Consider the following 22266-nt stretch of genomic DNA (forward strand, 5'->3'; position numbering starts at 1 on the left):
GCTCATTGTACCTTGATCTAATTTCTTTCACCGCTATCCCCTTGCCCATATCCTGCCTCTGGCCTGGAACTCTCTCCCCTTCATAAGCAACAGGCCACCACTTTCCCCACCTTCAAACACTTATTAAAATCACATCTTCTTCAATAGATCTTCCCCAGTTAAGCCCTCTTTTCCTCTACTCCCTCCCACTTCTGCATTGCCTCAACACTTATATCTGTAACCTCCAAGAGCTTGATATTCACCCCACTCCCATCCCCCCAACACTTACATATACATCTAAAATTGATTTTAATGTCTGTCTCCCCACTTAGACTGTAATCTCCTTGTGGGCAGGCAATTTGCTATGAACTTGTAATCTCCCAAGCACTTAGTACAGTGTTCTGCACACAGTAAACATTCTATAAATGCCATTGATTCACTGATTGATTGATTTTTATCCCATTCCCACTTTGGAGTCTAGGCCTCATTTGGGGCTGGCCAAAATGGCTGATGGTTTGGGCTTCCAATCAATAGTATTTACTGAGTACCTTCCAAACTTCACACAGAGTAAGAATATAACACCACATCTACTCCTCCCAGTCCAAATGAAATCGTCTGTGAGCATTTTCCCATGGCAAGGACAAAGTTAGTGTGTTTTAATTGGCTGGAATGCATAAGTGATAAGCAGAGATTCCAATCAGCCTCTACTCTGGGAAGGTGTCATCTGGCAGGAATTAAGAAGGACGTTGGAGCATCCCTGAGGGAGAAGGATTGTCTCCATCCATTTTCTAGCTACAGGCTTGAGGTCAGGGAGCCCTAGAGATTGGTTTGGGAATTTGATTTAAGCAGGTAAGCAAGATATTTGAATGTGGTTTATATGCCCATCTTCTCTGAGGTTTCCCTTAAAAAAGATTTCTGTTTTGGAGGGGATGGAAGGATGAGATGCAAAGATGACTGATGTGGGGTGTAGGCAGTTCTGCCCCTCCAAGGAACAAGGAGGAATAAAGGAGATGCGCATAGGGATGATGGGTGAAGTAAGGGAGGGCAGGGCGGCACGGCAGCAATGATTGCATAGAATAGTGTTCTTCCACCTCCTTTTTGGAGTCATATAAGACACAGCTCTCTGATATTGCCAAGGATGGATCAGTGATCGTTAATCTGCACTCTCCAAGGAATTAAGCTTCTCTTTTTACCCCATGAGCCCTTTGAAATTGCCACTCATGTATGATGGCTAGTTATAAAATAGTACACCAGTGATTTGGAAGGGGTGATACACTTCCAGAAGTGCCTATTGTTCAGTGAAGAAGTAAGCCAAGGCTTGGAGGAAATTATGCATAAAATACCCTTCTTTCCTAAATCATGAAATAATTAGTTGCCTGCCTTCCATCCTCTTCTAACACTTAAATTCAATTAATTAGAGAAGGAACACCTGGCTTGAGTTTCTGCTCCTGCTCCATTCATCCATATTTTAGGCAATCTATAGAAGTATGCTATACCAGCAGCTGGATTACAGTTCCGGAAAATACTCCTTCTGAGGGAGAGAGCTGGAGAAAATATAGAGAAGGACTACCAAGATGATCAGGAGGAGGGAGAATCTTTCCTCTGAGGATAGATGAGTAACAATAATAATAATGGTGGTATTTGTTAAGTGCTTACTATGTGCAAAGCACTGTTCTAGCGCTGCGGGGATACAAGGTGATCAGGTTGTCTCACGTGGGGCTCATAGTTTTAATCCCCATTTTACAGATGAGGTAATTGAGGCACAGAGAAGTGACTTGCCCAAAGTCACACAGCTGGCAAGTGGCAGAGCAGGATTAGAACCCATGACCTCTGGCTCCCAAACCCGGGCTCTTTCCATTGAGCCACGCTGCTTCTCTGAGTAGAGTTAGAACTTACACTGTTCTGGAAAGACACAGGCTGAGGCACATGGACAAACTCACGAAGGCTGGGACAGGGTGAATACATGGTTAACCCACCCCACCAGGGAAAGGGGGCATCCCTTGAATCTGGGTGGCTGTAGGTTTAAAATGAAGGAAAGCAAACAGTTCTTCACACACCAGGTGATCAGCGCAAGGGATTTGATAGGATGGGAAGTTTCCCAGCCAAAAACATGAGGACGTGTTTAGATACATTAAAGGGAGAGTGGCCCCTAATGAATTACTAGAGGGAAAGATCACAAGGATGTAGACGGGCAAAGTTAGGAACATTGAATGGGACACCTCTGTGTAATATAATAAGGGCAACCATTATATGGTTCCCTCAAGATGCCTGATGCCACTGTTAGAGACAACATTAACAGGCTGGATGAGCCCTTTCCCTGATGCAGATAACTTATGTTCTTGCATTTTAGGGTAAGACAGGGAAAATGATTTCATCTCTCTATACCTTGTAAATCTCTGTCAAATGGGGGCTAGCTTTTCTTCAGCTAAATCCCCACACATACTGAGAGGCTTGGTGACATGAGTTGTGTATGGATTGTTTCAGTGAAAGGGGCTACACAATTTGCTAAGTCTCAAGTAGGGCTGGTTTTAGACATTTGGCCACCACAGGGTGTCAAAAGATTTACTACCTTCCCGCACTCATGATTCCAACTTCCCCCTTTACATATGAAGCGAGTGTATTACACTATGTTCACAGGCAGCATCATGTATGGTGGCACAAGGGAGGTTGCTCAAACCAACCCCCCAAATTTAAACTGTTTTTCCCTGGGACACTTCTGATCCTTCCCCAAATAAACCCTCATCTCTTTTTCTCCCACTCCCTTCCAAGTAACCCTTGCACTTGGATTTGCACCCCCTTTTCACCCCTCCTTCAGCCACACAGCACTTATGCATAAATCCGTAATTTATTTATATTAATATCTGTATCCCTCGCTACACTGTAAACCTGCTGTGGGCAGGGACTGTATCTCCCAACTCTGTTGTACTGTACTCTTCAGGGGCTTAGTACTGTCCTCTGGACACAATAAGCACTCAAAACTAAGATTAATTGATTAATTAATTGACTGAGCACTTACTGGGTGCTGAGCCTGGTACTAAACACTTGGGACAAAACAATACCGTTGGTTGACATGATCCCTGCCCACAAGGAGTTTATAATCTGATGGGAGATTTTGTTCCCCTGCGTGAAAAGCAGGCATGTTGTGCTGAACTGCTAACTGTGGTGTTTGCTAAGCACATACTATAGGCCAAACACTGTAGTAAGCACTGGGGTAGACACTGGATAATCAGGTCACACACGGGGCTAATAGCCTAAGTAGGAGGGAGAACAGGTATTGAATCCCCTTTTCTGTGTCCGTAGCCTGAAGCCAGAGCCACTTCAGCTCGATATGTGCTTTCACCTACCCAACCCTTGAATTCAGCAAAACCTTCCCTGCTGTTTGCTGTTTGAGGAAAAAAGGTGTCATTGCAGGAGGCTGACCACAAGTTGCAATGACGCTGGATATTTTAGCCTCTGGGTCTCTCTCACCTCCAAACACTCTGCTTGTTCTCCCCAATGGGCTGCTGGTTGTGAGAGGGCTTTGATTGGATTCGGTACTGTGGTGGCTGCTCCCTGCCTGTCAGCGCTCTGTGACTGCCAGCTCTGTAAAATCCAGAGAGTTCCTGCCTCCCTAAGCCAGAAGGGACTCCGCATCACACTAAAGCCAAGTCTGTCTGCTCTGCGTTTCTGGATATACGGCATAATTTTCTAACCCAGAAAGGGCCTAAATAAAAACTTCAAACAGGACATGGGAGCCTTTGCCAATCAAAGGAAGATAAATGGCTTGGGAACTCCGAGTTCTGAAGGTGGAATTGCCTGATTGTCCATTGCAACCCAGGCAAGGACACTGCAGCAAATAGGAAGGGACGGGGGTTTCTTTGTGCATTCACAGAAGGCTAAGGGTCACAACATTTAAGATGATTAATTCTGTGCTCCAGGTGGAACCTTGAGAGATTCGGAAAAGTCCTTATGCAGAGTAGTTAAGACAGGAAACAGAAATGACTCCCAGAGTGGTTCACAAAGGCAGTTTCTGGACCCAAACACTGGTCCCTAGAGGTGACATGGGAAGAGAGTTATTGGCAGAGAGACAGTTACCTTTTCAACAGCACAAAGCTAAAGAAAATATAGAGTTTCACCTTGCTCTCTTCACACCGTTTTTCTCTTCAGTTACCTCTACATGCACACACTCCCCAAGCTCTGTGCTGAAGTTTTTAAAATCAAACACCTTACCAAAGAGCCACAGTCCACTGGTGTTTGCTAGAAGAGGGCCTCATGCAACACTGGAGGAAAAAAAAACACTGTCTTCCCATGATCACCGGGGGCATCTAACTTACTGGCCCAGCAATTTCTGGGATCTGCCCTTTACCTCCTCTATGTTCCTAAAACTCAGAGATGGGGTTGCCCTATACAAATTGAAAAAGGCTGACTCTAACCCCTTCAGATCCTGCTAGTGAACAGCTCAGATTTAAACTCTGACTAATGTTGAACAGATTGCATTCCATCAGTTTTCCACGATTTTGTTCACTGGTTTTACTGCACTTCTCTCCTCCCAGGAGTCCTCCTTTCTCTTACAATTCATTGTTGATGAACTTTTGGAAAGAGAGCATTTATTTGGTTCCCTTCTGAAGGCTCTGGAAACTTAAAAAGTGCTTGTCTTGGTTGCTAAAGTTCCTACCTCAGGTGCCTCATGAGGGCCTTGTGGTTAGAATATTGGCTTCCTGAGACTGACCGACAGAAAAGACCATTTCTGGATATGCCCGCTGAGCAGATAAAGAAACCTGGCATAAGTGACCAAGTGTGGTAATGGAATCAGAGGCGGGCAGGGGAGGCCAAGCGAGAAGGAATTCAGCTCCTGGCATAGTGGGACTAAGATATTTCTTAGGTGAGTTCAGTATTAATTTACACTGTGCGTTCGTCATACTAAATACTTGACATTTGGAGACAGATGACGGTTACCTTTCTCAACAGTGGCATTTGATGAACTTGAGACTTCTGTAAATTTACTGTGCTCACTGTCTACAACGTATCAGATGAAAGCCAGGCCCCCGCTAAATGGCCCGTGAATTTTGATGTCTTATGGGAATATGAGGCAGATTTACCTCCCAGAATGTTCTGCCGAACAACTTGAGATCATCTAATCTCCAAGAAAGACCCTGGACAAGCTGGACCGGCCTTCTGAGGTAAACGCTGAAGGAGGTGGCTCTCGCCTGTAAGCCCCAAGGGCCTCTCTTAAGAGTCTCCTGCTCTCCTTCTCCCTGTTAGGACCTGTGGCTTTATTCTCACTTTCAGAAAAGACCCCGAGCACTGTTGAACTGAATGAGCCAAATGCAGCAGTCTCACAAACCAAACCAAACGCAAAAGGAAGCTGGGTTTGGTATGAGTTCTGAGGCGAGACGGTTCGAGAGAGGATCGAGCCATCTGGTGGGGCAGGGGTTGGGAAATGAGTGATTTCCAGAGTAGCGGAAGGGAAATGGAGTGTGGATTGCTGCTATTGCTAAATGGAGTCTCTAATTCCTCTCTTCATAATGATAATAACTTACATTTACATGATGTCTTTCATCCTCAGTGATCCCAAAGTGCTCCCTGAGACATGTATACACAGGCTTCAGAGCCCCCTCTCTGTGCCCAGATCAGCCCCCAATAAATTGGAAGCCCAGCGTTCTTTTAACCAGCAGCAGATAGGCCAGGCTCCAAAATGCTATGCTCCAAAATGCTACTGTGGTGATGACTCAATGCTTTACATAGCCAAGACTAGTTCTACCTACAGTCAAAGGTACAATGTACGCAGGGGTTTCTGCCTCTATTTATTATCCTGGAAGACCCCAGGATAATTATGGTTTCAGGCTATTAGCAACTCAGTTTCCAACTCTATTATACTATTGCTGAGAAGCAGTTTTGCCTAATGGAAAGAGCATGGGCCTGTGAGTCAGGAAACCTAAGTTTCAGTCCCTTCTCCGAGATTTCCCTGCTGTGTGATCTTGGGCTTAACTTGTTAACTTCTTAACTTCTCAGCTTTTTCACCTGTAAAATGAGGGTTCAATACCAGTTCTCCATTCCCCATAGACTGTGAGTCCCAGAGAGAGAGGGGAGGAAGGTATTGTGTCAGTTCTGATTATCCTGGATCTACTCCAGGACTTAGCTTAATGCTTGGCACATATTAAGTGCTCAACAAATTTCACATTTCTTCTTAGTATTATTAGCAATTCTGTTGAACTCTCCCAAGTGCTTAGTACAGTGCTCTGCATATATAAGCACTCTATAAATATCACTATTTGACTGAGTTTCCTTTCTTGTCAAAAAAATGGCCCTCGTTGCCATAGGCCCCAAGGGATGGGATTCTATGGAATCATGAACAGGACACCAGGCTGAGGTCGCTGGAAATGAGTGTCTCACACTGCACTGGGCTAAGAATATTTCAAGGGAGCACTCTGATCCCAGTAATATAAAGTGGAAGAAGAAGATTCAGGGGGAACAGTACGTCCCACTTAGTCACCCAGGGTGATGTCTGGCGACATAAACATGGACGTGACCTTTCCACCCACACGGGAGAAAATGTTCACTGGGAGAAAAGTGGCAGTAGCCTCCATGGCAGAAAGATTTCTGGAATGACATTTAGAGAAGGATAAGGCACGTGGGATGATTTTGCTTTGGTCCTGGGTGAGATAAGGCATTCATCATGGTCTTTTCTGCCTTTATGTTTTCTACTGCTCTATTCACACACATAGTCTTCACTTTGCAATAAGTGCTTTTGTTGACGAAGGTGTGTCTGGGAGGAAGAGGCTCAGGGAAAATTATTTAACTGGGTGCCTGTTTAGAGCAACAGACCATTACCTGAAATGAGTCTGTAGTTGGGATGTTTAAAAAGCCAAATATGTTAAATAAAATATGTACTGAATCTCTGGAAAATCCTCCTCAGAACAGTGTTCACAGACTCACTGTGGAGTCATGGCTATGGGCTTATCTGGCCGCATCAAAATAATTTTCCTCTAGTACTTCAAGGTACGGCTGTTGTTATTTGGCCCCCATTAACTAAACGTTGACCGCTTTTCTTTCCTCTTCTAAATAACCCTAAAAAAATGCAGAAACTAGAACGGAATCTGCTAGTTGAGAGATTAGGTCATGTGGATTGACTATGCTGTCAGAACATAAAAACCAGGCACGTACACTTTGACAAGGTTTTAACTCCTAAACCAGGAGTGAATCTACCTTACAAGGTTGGGCACCATGCCTTGAACTCTTACAGAAACCAAGGAAAGTGCTTTTATAGAGCTGCTGCCCAGTGGGTCCAGCTGACTAGCAAATTCTACAAACCAAAGTCCCCTGGAGAAATGATAATGAAGAAAACCGTGGGAGGCTGGGGTGAATGAATCCAGTGGATTCAGTTATCAAGTCCCTATCGATAATCACCTCAATAACGACTCGATGACTGTGGGTGTACACTCATCTTCTGAGTAATTGATGCGTCTACCCTTGGCTGAGACCTAAAGTGTGGGCCTCAATACTTATTGAGCAACCTGCAGCTTTAAATGAGGTTTTACTAATACCTTTCTTTCATTCTTAATTTTGCTAGCCTGGAAAATATCTCCAAGTTCTTTATTAATGAACCACTCCCATCTGGTGCAAACACTCACTTTTGTTTGGAAAGGGAGTTCAAATCCACCAAAAAACGGTTTTCAAATCTGATGTTTGTGGCCCTTGGGGAATCTCCAGGCAGAGATATGGAAATAAGTCTCATATGTTGGTTGGCAACAGGCTTTGTATTATTCTAGGGGGTTCTGCACCCTCCTGTGAAACATCAAGCAGGTGCAGCTGCTAGAAACATGACCTTCTTACAATCTTAGGTGAGAATCCGTCCCATAGAGCAAATTACTTGGGAGCCTTCCCTGAGCAACGAACACCACCACTTCTTTCAGCGAAGAAGAACTGGGATGGGGGGAGGGGAGATCCAGTCTGCCAACATTAAAATGCTGGTTAAAAAAGAAATCAGTGAGCTCTGCCGAGGTTGGAGGTGAGGTCCCCTACATCTATGATATTTGGGAACCCAGTAACCTATTGGGCAAAAAGCAGCCAGTGAGGGCTCACAGGTAAAGGGCCATAAACCTCAAATCAGATACTACGCAACAGTTAAATGATCCATACGAAATAGCCTCAGCTTTCATTTCGTTCCAATGTTCTTGCCAAACCGGAGGTGCTACATGAGGACATCGAGAGCACTTTAGCTCTCCAAAGCCCAAAAAATAAGTGACTAAGGCTTTCCCCATGAACCTACCTGAGGAGCTCAATCACATTCAGAATGGGGAGAGGGTGGGGGGATGGTAGGTTGGGGGATGAGGGGGAGGCTTACCTGAAGACCCAGAGGGGTCGTAGGTATTTCTCTCTTTCCGGTTCATCCTGAAGGCTTGGATTTCTTTTTCCCTGTAAGTTCCAAACCCTTCAAAACTTCTTCTCTTACTCCCGCTGACTTCAGTCTCCCACTTGTCACTCGGACCGTTCATTTCTCCAAACATGTCCAGGGTCTCTGGCCTCGTCCCAACACTCTCCCCACTACCAGAGTACCTCTTCATGCAGGAGTCGGATGGCTCGTTGCCTGTGTCACCCTTCTCTTTGGACTGTGTCCACTGCTGGGCATCGGAGAGCGAGAGGGTCGACAGGGTGTCAACCTCAAAGTTGCTCTTGGAGTTCTTATGTCCAGGTTCGCAATGCTGGTGCTTTTGTGTCTCCTTATGCTTGCTCTTCTCACTCATCAGGGACAGGTCCTTGTCCGAGCTGCCCAACCGCTCTCCGATCACGTGGCTGGAGAAGCTGGCGGCTTTGCTAGCAAAGAGGCCACTGAGGTCCTCGTGGGCCCCGAGGATCCGCTCGTCCTTATGCTTGTGCTTGTGCTTGTGTTTCCTTTTGTGGAGCCGACCGCTGGGCAAACCAGCCCCTCCGACCTTCGGGGGAGTCAGGGTGGGCTGCAGGTCTCCCCGGCTCATCCCTACCGGGGTCTGCAGGTGCATGCTGTGTTTTGCTTTATGTTTGGCAGTGCTGGACATCTTCATGTGAGAGCTCGCGTGGAACTGGGGCGGGGGCGCTGTGGGCCTCATGAAGGGGGAAGCCGCTCCGAGGGTGTGAGACAGGTAAAGAGGAGCTGGATACTGACCGTAGTAACCCAGGTTCATCATAGGCATTGATGTGTAAGGCATTCCATAGGGTGCATAGTAACTCCCACTGGGAATAGGGTAGCTGAACCCTTGTAAAAAAGGCACCTTTGTCATGGTGTCATTGGTTTTGGCAGGCCTACCACGCTTCTTCTTCGACTTCACGTCCGAGGTCCTACGCAGGTAGAGCAACGGGTCGTACTGGATATATGGCACCGGGTAGTAGTGATCGAAATTAATCCGAAAAATGCTGGGGTAGGGGTTCTCGTGGTAGAATGTGTAGCTTCGGTGGGAGATCCGAAACACTTGGAATTTGTCGATGAGTTCCTCCAGGTCCGCGAGGAACTGGAGGTCATCTCGGTTCTGCAGACTCTTCCGTTTCCTCTTGTGCTTTGGCTTCTTCACGCTCTCGTGAGCAAGAAAGTTATCCACGATGAGATGCTTCTGCCGGTGCCCGTGCCTGTTCTTTGTGCTGGTGTCGGATGGGATGGCCTCTGGATTGTCCAGGGAACAGAAATCGAACGAATACCTCCGCCGGGACTCAGAGCCCTTTTCCGCCTGGTCAGAGGTGCTGTTGTTGTCTGTCCCGATCCCGCTGTCACTGGGGATGGTCTCTTCACTGTGTGACTCGCTCACGGGAGAGAGAGTGATCTCCTTCAGGGACCCGATCTCACACAAGTGCGAGGGCGAGTTGGCCATCAACCGGGGAGGGGAGAGTTTCCACGTCCCGCCGTGGAGGCCCTTCTGGGTTTTTGTGGGAAGCGCACTGATGGGCTGGAGATTTGGCATAGTTTTCAACTCTGAAAAATGGGTTTCAGTGCTGGAGGGGCTAAGGTTGCCATTAGAGCCCACTAACTGGGTCGAAAGCGGGTGAATAGCTGCTGGTGAGGAGGCCACGAGGGACTGGAAGCTGGAAGGCACTGCTGGGTTTTCCGGCTGGCTCGAAACAGGCCTCGGGTGCTTGATGGCTGTCTTGGGTTCTTCCTGGGGGGGCTGCAGCTCCGCCCGCGGCTTCCTGCCCCTCTTCTTGCCAATGTAGATTGTTCCTCTCTTGCTGACATTGATCTGCTTTCCCAGTCTGGTGTCGATGGCCGTCGCTCCTGTGCTGGACTGTGGTTGCACTTTGGACTTCAGAGCGATGCTGCTGGAGCAGGACAAGATCTGGTTCAAGATGTTCTTCCTCTTGAGGGTCTTCATCTTGTTGATGGTCTTGATTGTCTTCTTGTCCAGCACGCCGAGCTTGCCGACTTTCTTGTGAAATTTCAACTCGCTTATGGACTGATCCTCTCCCGGCACCAGCTGGGCCAGCTTGGCTAGATTGCGTCGTCTCTTCCTCTTCTTGGTTCCGGGGAATTCCCGGCTGATGGGGCTGACCGGGCTGGTGGATGTCCCCTCATGAATCGTCTCCACGGTGAGCAGGGGCTGCTTCTTGGGCCGTCCCCTCTTCTTTTTGACTGGTGTGATCACAGTAAGACTGTCGGTGTTGGTGTACAGAGGACTGGAGGGGGTGATGGGATAAGCGGAGGGAGGCTCGACCAGCAGTTTCTCAGAGGTCATCAGGGCCGACTCCCGCAGCAGATTGGTGGGTTTTGGTTTGCTGCACGTCCACCTCCGTTTAGCCGCGAGTTTTGGGTGCTGGATTTCGGACAACGCGCTCGCCGGAGACAGATCGAGGGAGACTAGGGCCGTCATGGACGGGCCCGCCTTCCGGAGCCTGGAGGCGCTGTTTGGGAGGAATTTCTCGCTGCTGCCAACGCTTTCGAGAGTGACCGAGGAAGAGTCGCTCTCCATCATCTTCCCCAGCTTCGGGGCTCGGATGTCTTTTTTGCCTCCCTCTGGATGGGAAAGGATCCTCCCAGGTATTTCGCTGCTCAGAGGAAGCCCAGCAGGCAGGATTTTCTCTTGGATGGTCTTCTCTCCTACAGATTTGGCCGACTGCCTCTTTTTCCTTTTATGGCTCGGTGGATCTAGATTCGGAGTCTTTATCGGGATAGTGATTCGAACGTGACTCATGTCGCCTTCAGGGTTGTTGCTGGAACTTCCATTCTGCCTAGCTGGAGATGCGACTAGGACGCTCTCTGCTGAGTAGCATTCCTTCTTCCCTTCTATGATGTCATGGGTTTTGGTCTCAAATACTTTCTGGGCATTCTTGACCCATTCCAGGTCTGGGTTTTGTATAGTTTGGTTGAGTGACTCTTTCTTGCTGGACTTCTTCTTTGTATTCCCAGCAGGTGGGTCGGGAGGCTCCCTTGGCCCTCCATCTTGGTCCACTAAGGCCGGAAGCCCATTGCCCTCGGCTGAGTGGCTAGGCTGGGATTGTGAATTGATGGGGCTTGGGGGTGGAGCAGCATTGCAGAGGATCAGATCTTTGTTACTGCTGGACAACTGACTCCATGCACTGCCCGTGCTGGCTTTCTTCCCTTGGGACTTCACAAAGGGACCCACAGGCTCGAGAGCAGGGATCTTGGTAGTGACTCCTGTTTCTCGATTAGACTCGGAACTGACAAAGCAGCTCTGGGAGGCGGATCCAGTGTTAGAGGTGGCACACCAGTCTAGGTGGTGCTGGTTGCTGCTTTTTTGCTGGTGCTTTGGTTTTAAGGTGTCACTGGTGAAGTCCTGTTGGAGGCCCAGGTCATAATGTAGGGTAGAATGTTTCTGAGGCCTCTCAGAAACCTGAGAGACAGAGAGAGAGAGAAGAATAATGAGTGCATTGTGTCAACACGGCAGCTAATGCTAATACTCTTAATACTTCAATGTTAGAAGCAAATAATTCCGCTTAACACATTCTGTACAGGTATCTTCAACTGAAATGGTAAAGCAAGTACTACGCTGCACTGGACTGAACCTCAAAATAGGTTTAATTACTTTATGCCTTCAAATAAAAGGAAGAACTGTGATCCAAGAAGAATACATACAAGTTTCCCTTTAAAAGCACCTATTTCATTGACTGGTTTTCTGATCTCCAACGTCTCTCTCTGTTCAACCATTAGAGGAGTAGGATTAATTATTTTGGTTTATAATTATATTCTTAGTTAGAGTTAGGTGTGAAAGTATAAGTATTTTCTAACTTGTGGGATAAAGCACAACATTGCACTAAATGCTTGGGAGAATGTAATGTAATAGAGTTGGGAGACACACTCCCTGCCCATAAGTAGCTTACAGTCTAGAAGAGAAGGAAGGAAAGCATGAGGTCAGCCTGTGGGCAGGAAAGGGCCTGGATCACCTCCACAGCAGGGGCTGAGGGTGGGCCAGGGGTGGGTAGTGGGCAGAACAGTTATTGCAGCCTCTTCCCGGTCTTGGCCCATACCTTCTTCTACCAGAACAGCTTTGCCACAACATTTTCCTTTTTGGGGAGCAGCGTTCTAGCCCCTTCTGGCTAATTTCCATCCCCAGTTATAGTCCACAAGAGGATCACCTGATTACAAGGAGTTGAAGGAGGGAGAGGATAGTAAGGTTCTGGGGATGGGGTGAGGGTGGTGGTGAGAAACAGTAAGAGAGGACAAGGTCTTCTCTCCCCTGTTGGGGCCCACAAGAGTGGGGAGTCACCGCAGCTGCTACAAGGGCCGGGAAAGTGACCCTCTCTACCCACCTTAGTGAAGCTCTCTCACACGCCTGCTCTTCTTCCAATATACTTTTACTCCTTGCTCTCTCCCAGTTCCAGTTAAATTGATTCATATTAAAATAAAGCCTTCCCCTGACTCTCCTAGTATCGTATGGTGGCTGTAGCTCAGGTGACCTGGAGTTGGTTGAATTACACTCTTTGCAATTGAAGAGGCGACTGTTTACTCAAAAGAACTGGCAAATCAGCTGAAGGTAATGCAGTTAGTGTATTTTGTTCCCAATGTATTCACCTGAATCATTATTGCCTGATCCTATAGTTCTGAATGATTTAGATCCATCTGCACCACAAAGGGCGAACAGAACACTGACAAAAGGATGAGCAACCTCCTTACGGACCTCCCTGTCTTCTGTCTCTCCCCACTCCAGTTCACACTTCACTCTGCTGCCCAGATCATTTTACTACAAAAACATTCTGGCCATGTTTCCCTTCTCCTCAAGAACCTCCAGTGGTTGCCCATCCACCTCTGCATCAGATACTCCTCAACACTGGCTTTACAGCACTCAATCACCTTGTCCCTCTTACCTCATTTCACTACTCTCCTACTACTACAACCCAGACCACACACTTCGCTCCCTTAATGCTAACCTTCTCACTGTGCTTTGATCTCGTCTATCTCACTGCCGACCTCTCACCCAGGTCCTGCTTCTGGCCTGGAACACCCTCTCTCCTCATATCCCACAGATGGTTACTCTCCCCCTTCTTCAAAGTCTTACTGAAGGCACATCTCCTCCAAGTATCCTTCTCTGACTAAATCCTCATTTCTTCTTTTCCCACACCCTTCTGTGACCGTGCCCCCTCCTCTCCCCAATTTGTTTCCTTTATTCACGCCCCTCAGTCCCACAGCACTTATGCACCGATCCGTAATTTATTTATATTAATGCCTGCCTCCCCTTTGAGAAGGTGTGCTCATTGTGAACAGGGAATGTGTCTACTAACTCTGTTATACTATACTCTCCCAAACACTTAGCACAGTGCTCTGCTTAAGGTAAGCACTCAATAAATCCCGTTGATTGATTGATTGAGTGATGATGAATGATGAGAAGCAATGAGGTGGAATTGGGTGTTGGTGTCAGGGCTACACTGAGATGGGTGGAGAGGGAGATACTGCCTTTACTAGGGTATAGTGGCTGGGTGACCAACTGCAAATACACACCACCCTGAAATCAGAGGATTTAGTGGGAAGAGGTAGATAAAGAAAGAGGGTTAAAAACAAAGCTGTGGGTGGGGTTGGGGAGATCAGGCTACTGGAATCAGTAACAGCAACTACATAACTACCAGGGTGGGACTCTACTCACAAAGGGGACTCCATATCAATCAAAGGTATTTACTGAGGACTTACTGGACAGATCACTGTAATAAATGCTTGGGACAGAATTGATAGATATGTTCTTTGCCCACAACAAGCTTACCATCTAGAGGTGGAGACAAGACAATACTAAAAATAATTTATAGATATGTACATAAGTGCCACTAGGCTAGGTTTGGGATGAATAACATATGTCCAAATGGTAGAGATCTGAGTGCACAGATGACACAGCAGGGAGAGGCAGTTGGGAAAAAATGGATTTGGTAAGGGAAGGCCTTTTGGAGGAAAGGAAACCTTAATAAGGTTCAACTGATGATTCTAACCTCATTAGCCTCCCTTTCCCAAGGCCAAGTAGAAAGGTGTTCCAGCTTCTGGATGGACTCCTAGACCCCTGCCTCATAATGCGTAATAATAATAATAATAATGATGGCATTTGTTTAGCGCTTACTATGTGCAAAGCACTGTTCTAAGTGCTGGGGTAGTACAAGGTAATTAGGGTGTCCCACGTAGGGCTCACAGGTTTCATCCCCATTTTACAGATGAGGGAACTGAGGCCCAGAGAAGTTAAGTGACTTGCCCAAAGTTACAAAGCTGCCAAATGGCAGAATCAGGATTAGAACCCATGACCTCTGACTCCCAACCCCAGGCTCTTTCCACTAAACCACACTGCTTCAGGGAACGTATCTACCAAACGGTTTTACTGTAGTTTCCCAAGTACTTAGTACTGTACTTGGCACACAATAAGAGCTCAATAAATAGGACTGATTGACCGAAGAACCACTCTTTTCTTCCTCAATTCCCTTGGGGACCCTAAGAAAACTCTCACCCCTGTCAATTCTCCATAGCCATCTTCTTCAAACCTGGTGGGTGCTTTTTTTTTTCCCCATTAAGGACATCAACAACTGTGAAGGAAATCTATTGTTTATGGTGGTAATTGCCAACAAAAGACAAAGGGCTCTACTCTATGATTCTTAGAATATATGGTAATTCCCCATATAATTAAAATGATTACCAAGAAGCAACTCCCCCCATGCATACTTGCAGGGGCACAGCACCCACTCCCATCTAGAACCACTTTGCTGAATACAATGAACCTTTTCTTTTTCATCAAAACACCTAACAGGCCAAGCAGAATGACTAATTATTTCCCTTTCAACACCCCAAATCCTCTCTCTCTGTCCTGGGCTGGCTGACTGTCTTGATCCCAAAACAATGAACCACTTTTCAGAGGAGCAGGTGTCTTGGGCCACCAATTGGTCAAGGTTGCTCAGTTTCCTCAAAGAGCTGTGATAATTGCCCTCCAAACACAAGCCACAGGTAGGACCGTTAAAATCTGAGGAAAAACCCCTGCTACAATTCCACCTTCTTCCTGAGGTAACGCAGAGAGCCTGGCGAGAACCTGGCTCACAAATCAAAGTTAATACTGCAACGCCCCCTCTTTAAATCATTTGCAGATCCATCTGTGTAATGGCTCCTCAAGTGTAATTCCCTATTAAGAAGCTTTATCTGGAGAGATAAGCAGCTGGTTCCCGTGTCACTAATTGCTGTCTGCTGTGATTTTAAAACATCTGCACCATTGTGCTCTTCATTTTCATATTCTAATCACTCTGAAACTTGAAAAAGGTACATCATTGATTGTTTCTGTGGGTTAATTAGTACACAGTCTCCTTGTAGAGACAATTTAAAGGCAGTCAGAACCTCAATCAGCAAGTTTGTTTTAAAAATTAATAACATCAGGAACGGCTGAAGGGACTGACATGTATGGTGACACATCAGGAGGGTACCCTAGGGACTTGCTATCCTTTGTTATACTCTTTTTTAGCAGTGAAGTAAAAAGGGATGTGGTTTGGGGATGTACGTTAGAAAGATGAGAAGCAGGGGAGAGGAGGAATGGATGATTTACCAAAAGATAGACTAGTTGTAAATATTTTTATGTTTATCTCTCTGTTAGAGTGTAAGCTCCTGGTGGGGCAGGGAATGTGTCACTTTGTTATTCTGGACTTCCCTGATCCTGGTACAGTGCAATGCACCAAGTGGGTGCTCCATAAATGCAGCTGCTGCTTCTAACACTACTACCAGTAGTAGTAGAGAAGCATTGTGGCTTAGTGGAAAGAGCACGGGCTTGGGAGGCAGAGGTCGTGGGTTCTGATCCCAGCTCTGCCACTTATCAGCTGTGTGACTTCGGGTAAGTCACTTAACTTCTCTATGCCTCGGTTACCTCATCTGTGAAATGGCGATTAAGACTGTGAGCCCCACGTGGGACAACCTGATTACCTTGTATCTTCTCCAGCTTAGAACAGTGCTTGGCACATGGTAAGCACTTAACAAATACCATCGTTATTATTATTATGTTTTAGATTTTATAAGCTCCTTCTAAGCATGGAATGTGTCTACCAGCTCTGCTGTATTGTCCCCTCTCAGGTGCTTAGTACAGTGCTCTGCTCACAGTAAAAGCTCAATAAATAGCATTGATTTAATCTCAGTCATAACCACTCAAAACCAGGGCCAAAACCAACTCAGACAGGCAGAGTCGATTTATGGTGGTCTGGTGGAACAACCGCTTGGGGCCCTGAATATCTAGGGGCCGCAGGGCCAGGAAAATCCCGGTGGGCCAATTTAAACCATGTGGGCCGAGTGGCTCATGATGGTTCCTCCATTTCTGCTGCACCGCTCTGACTGGCTTCAAGTCTAGGATCCGATCTCTGCCATGAGGAGAATGGACACTCCTGTCCCTTGACATCACTCTCAAGTTTTCAGTATGGCCCTGAGGGGTCCTAAATCTTGCTCTCCCCTGGGCCCCTGGCATGCTTAATCAGAATCTGCAGTCCGGGCCCAGAAAAAAGCTTGGTCAGAGGGTAACAAGGAGGGGACGAGGGAAGGAAAAGAAACAATTGACCAAAAAGCAAGGTGATGGAAAGAAAAAAAAAGAATCATAAAGAAATAAAAACAAAAAGTCTTAAGTGGACCTCCTCCCAACTGATGTGGGGTGGGTCCCTTTGTCTTCTCGGCAGACTGGCTACATGGTGCCCAGAATCAAAACTTGACTGAGAATTCCAGCAGCCTCCATGTCTGGAGAGGCTTGTCCTGAAGACTGTAGTCTCGGGGCTTCTTCCTCTCCACGGAGAAGAAGTGGGGAACTAGGCCTTCTCTACTACTGGCTGAAGGATGATACCTTCCTCAATGGTAGGAATGATAATAATAATAATAATAATAACCATAATATTTTTTAAATGCTTACTCTGTGCCATGCACTGTAAAAGAGCTAGTGTAGATACAAGATAATCAAGTCCCACATGATGCTCACAGTCTAAGTAGGAAGGAGAACAGATATTGAATCCCCATTTTGCAGATGAGGGAACTGAGGCACAGAAAGGTGAAGTGACTTGCTAAGGTCACACAAAAGACATGTGGTGGAGCCGGGATTAGAAACCTGACTCACAGGCTGCCTCTTCTCATGGGCGTGGACTGAGGGCTAGGGCAGGAGCTCAGGGGAGCTAGGATCCAATTCAAACCTCAGCCTCAGTGTCTCCAACGAGTGCCTCAAAGTTAGAATAAAACACTTATGTGTTTGATCTAGAATCTGGAAATTCTAGTTAGAAGGACTAATGAGACAAGGTAGGGGAAAAAATGGGATGCTCTGATGCAAAAATCCTCTGATGCAAAACCAACCCACTCAGGAGATCCCTCGTCTGTGGCCTGAGCAGGAAGTCTGGGGGCTTTCCCCAGTGATTTAGGAAATTGACTATTATTGATGGAGAAAACTGTGCTTTCAATTATATCAACAGCAAACAAAACTGGGGACTCTCAGAGAGTTGGGAGCAGGCTTAAGGAAAAATTAAAAAAGAAAAAAAATACAAAACAGCAGGGGGTGGGGGGGAACCACTTGAGATTCTGACAGTATTGAATTGGCTAATTGCTGTGAAACATCACCTGCATCTAGTGATAAAATAAAAACACACATCCTCCTCATTGTGCCTTTCAGTTCTGAAAACCTTATGCCCCTTAGAAGACAGAGGAAATCCAGCCAGGCTTTCCCTTCCTGAAAAATGTGTGTACTTCATGTTCCTCCAAGCTCCACTGAATGGCTCTTGTAAACTCAATGCAGCCACGGATCATGTCTACAAACTCTGTTATACTGTATGCTACAAAGTTCTCTGCACCCAGAAAAGTGCTCAGTAAATATGATGATTGATTTTGGTCCCAAGCTTTTTGGTCCCTTGTGTACATATCAACAGCTATGTTTTCAACCTTGACTTGTGCATAAAGATGACTTCTCCCAAATCTGTAGCTGGTATATCAAGGATGGTGGGGCATGACGATACAACAAAGCCTCTTGATGCTCCTTGCTTGTTGAAGCTACCTCCATTATCATTACTATCATTATTAATAGTAGTACTATTATTATCATCATAATTATTAAGGAATTTGTTAAGTGCTTACTGTGTGTCAAGCACTTTTCTAAGTACTGGGGTCAACAGATGTTATTCAGGTGGGAGAGCATCCCTGTCCCACATGAGGCTCAAAATCTAAATAGGAGGGAGAACAGGTATTTAATCCCCATTTTACAGTTGAGGAAACTGAGACACAGAGAACTTAAGTGACTTGTCCAAGGTCACACAGCAAGTAATTGGTACTGCCTGGATTGTTACCCAGATCCTCTGACTCCCAGGCCTGTGCTCTTTCCACTATGCCACGCTAATTTTCTTTATCATAAACTGTTCACCAGCACCGAAGCGTGGCTCATTATAACAGCGTGGCTCAGTGGAAAGAGCACAGGCTTTGGAGTCATGGCTCATGAGTTCGAATCCCAGCTCTGCCACTTGTCGGCTGTGTGACTGTGGGCAAGTCACTTAACTTCTCTGTGTCTCAGTTCCCTCATCTGTAAAATGGGGATGAAGACTGTGAGCCCCACGTGGGACAACCTGATTCCCCTCTGTCTACTCCAGCGCTTAGAACAGTGCTCAGCACATAGTAAGCGCTTAACAAATACCAACATTATTATAACAATAACACAGCTTCACTGCGCAAGCAGTGAGGAGAAAAGATGGCAGCTGGATATCCAAGCAGCTACTATACAGTGACCTGAAGCAGGAGACTGACAGACAATGAGGTTACTGCAGATACAATGAAACATCCAAACAATATTGTTTGGGAAAAGTGCTAATATCAATGTTAATTGATGGGGGAGACAAAAACTTTAGGAACATTAAACTCTAGACCAATGCATAAACTGTGACAGGCTCAACATGAGGGAAATTATTTTTCAGTGTCAATCACAAATGGGTCTTTTCTATCACATCCTCCTGTCTTGGAAAGATTATGCATCCATAGTTGGATCTTTGAATCTGAATGGCAGGTCTAGCACTGTACTCTAGTACAGCACTCCTGTACAGTACAGCACTCCAGTACTGAGAAGCAGTGCCTAGTGGATAAAGAACGGGCCTGGGAGTCAGAAGGACCTGGGTTCTAATCCAGTCTCCACCACTTGCTTGCTGCATGCCCTTGGGCAAGTAACAACTTCTATGTGCCTCTCGGTTACCTCATGTGTAAAATGGGGATTAAGACTGTGACAGGGATATGGTATGCCTCCAACCCAATTAGCTTATATTCACCCCAGCCCTTAGTACATTGCCTGGCACATACTATGCTCTTAACACATACCACAGTTATTAACTATTATTATTACTCATTACCTCTTATGAATATTAACTGATGGGTTTTTCCTACTGGTTTGGCCTGTCCGAGACACACCTTTCTTGCAGAGTCACCCTTCCTCTTCAAAGAAGCTGATGCGAGATGGGCCTTAGTATCCAGACAGTTGAGTATTTCAAGCATATAGTCCCTCCCTTCCATCTTTTCTTAACAGAAAGTCTCTTCTCCAGATGGATTCTGAAATCACTGCCTTTAGAGCTATTCTCCACTTGAACCGCCAGCATAGTGGATTTACAGCTAGCATCTCTGAAGGCCGCCCTTGAGGAAGGGGAATCTGGGTTCTCAAATCGGGGGTCTATGGTGGGTCCTCAATACTTTCCTTCTGCCCCACAGCAAAGCCCATTCCTGGTGCACACTCTATGCATGATTTGGAAATGAGACTCAGAAGCTAATGGCTGACTCCTGTGCACAACTAGGGGACAATCCGGGCCCCAGAGGATGCTACTTGAGCAACAAACGATTTTGCACACTCAACTTAGAGCAAGGGACCAGAGCTAGGCACTGAGATATTTGCTGTGAGAAAAAGCTAAACCAAGACAGAATAAGGAAGGAAGAAAATGAAATGATGCAAGTTACATTTCCCGGCAGATCAGACCAGGATCCCAGGGGCAGGTCATTCCTATTATTCTGGGAAGATTTAAGAGTTCTTTGGCATGGATAGGGGTGTCCTATATACCACCTGACACATCCCAGACTCAATATATGTACTAAAAATTGCCCACCTCTCTACGGCTTTACAATAAAGCATGGAGGTTGGGAAAAGTGCTAAACAATGGAACTCATCTCCAACCTAACAATGCTACCTTCCCCTACTTGAGGTGCCTGAAAAAGCTAATTAAGCCCAGAGACCACTTAGAGCATTTGCTTGCTCTAGCAAAAATCGCATTCTCTTCTCTCACCTCATGTGCTTTTTTTTTCTTTTATAAATGCCTTTTTCTGCTAAACCAGTGCTTTTTGCTACTAGAGCTAAAATAACCGTTGATTATAAATTGAGTCTTAAATGTCAAGAAGATGCTGAATTCACCCGAAAACCTTGCTTTTAGAGCAACCCATAAAACCTGTAAACTGCAGGCACTTAGTGCGTCACTCATTTAGCCTAAGCCTTATTTAAGGGAAAAGCACAACTAGCACAACTAGCTAGACACAAGTGGGGAGGAGCCAGGGCCAGGGGAAACTGTGGGCCCTTTTGTGTTTCTTTTCTTTGTGAGAAAGTGGACACCGGAGAAGACTGGGTAGCCTGGGCCCTGGAAGGGACGTCTTTCTGCCCACAGTCCAACATGCATCACCTCCAGTCTCACAATATAACAACCTGGAACACTTGGGGAGCCTAAAAGTGAATCCTTTACTTCTAAGTCATGATAATAATGAAAATAATGGTAACTGTGGTATTTGTGAATCTCTATCTATATGTCCAGCAATGTATGAAGTGTTGCGGTAGATATGAGATCATCACGTTAGCTATAGTCCCTGTCCTACATGGTGCTCACAGTCTAAAAAGGAGGAGAGCAGGGATTTCATCCCCAAATTGTAGATGATGAAACTGAGGCATAGAGAAGTGAAGTGACTTGCCCATGGTCACGTAGCGGGCAAATGGCAGAGCTGGGAACAGAAACCAGGTCCTCTGATGCCCAATGCCTGCATTCTTTCCACTAGACCCCTTTTCTTCTTCCACCTTTGTGACCGTCATTATGGGGAGCCTGTATTCTCAGGGGTGTTCACCTGCGGTATGGCAAAGGAGACAATGTCGGAAGAGAACAACCAGGTTCTTATCCAAGCCAGGCCCTGCAAAGAGTCAAATGTTGTACTATGTGCACAGCACACCTAATGATGGTGCTACCTTGGTCTTATGACAATTGACAACCACTAGACATATTGAAAGCTAGAACCCAAGGGGAGGGGAGATACGCTGTCCAGTATTCAATAAACCCATTCCCCAAGGAGCACTCCTCTCTGAGTGGCTCCTTTCACCTTCTATGGGTCTCCAGGGTGAGACCTGCACTCTGAAGAGAAGGAGCACACTCAAACGTTACAGTCAATCCAGGCTTCACTTTGCCCGGACAGACCAGAAAGAGACAAAAGCATTTCCTCTTTAGCATCCTTGCCCCTGATACTCTGGAGTCTAGGGCAAGCCTGGAACTGAAGTTGAGTACTCCCTGGAGGATTTCCCTCTTTCCTGAAACATCATGATCCCTAGAAGAAAACTGTAGACTTGGGATGTCCAGTAAGATTTGGGAAAATCATTAGGTTATAAACCCCTTGAAGGCAGGTGCCTTATCTTTCTCTTGGACTGTGTTCTCAGAAGTACTTAATTGAGTTCCTTGGACACAGTAAGTACTCCATAAATACCACTGATTCCTTGAAAGCCCATGGGACTCACTGCCTTCTCGGAGATCCAGACTTGCTGTAAGCAGAGCAGGGGTGTGCCAGGCTGTTATGGAATCCTTCCTGTTCAATCCTGGTCAGACTCTTTCTTCATAACCTCTCTTTCGTGAAGTGCCTTACCACCCATCTCTTTCAGCAACAAAAAT

The 22266-nt window shown here is 46.2% G+C and overlaps 1 protein-coding gene across 2 annotated transcripts in view; it reads right to left on the reverse strand.

The window, feature by feature from the left end:
- SETBP1 (SET binding protein 1) overlaps nucleotides 1–22266 on the reverse strand; it is a 359213-nt gene that overhangs the window by 95645 nt on the left and 241302 nt on the right. For both annotated transcript variants that reach the window (XM_029060111.1, XM_029060105.1), the window contains exon 3: nucleotides 8303–11771. In XM_029060111.1, the coding sequence (XP_028915944.1) occupies nucleotides 8303–11771 (3469 nt within the window). The remainder of the gene's footprint in view (nucleotides 1–8302; nucleotides 11772–22266) is intronic.

This window comes from Ornithorhynchus anatinus, chromosome 3 (genome assembly GCF_004115215.2).
Source record: "Ornithorhynchus anatinus isolate Pmale09 chromosome 3, mOrnAna1.pri.v4, whole genome shotgun sequence".
NCBI classification, from domain to species: domain Eukaryota; kingdom Metazoa; phylum Chordata; class Mammalia; order Monotremata; family Ornithorhynchidae; genus Ornithorhynchus; species Ornithorhynchus anatinus.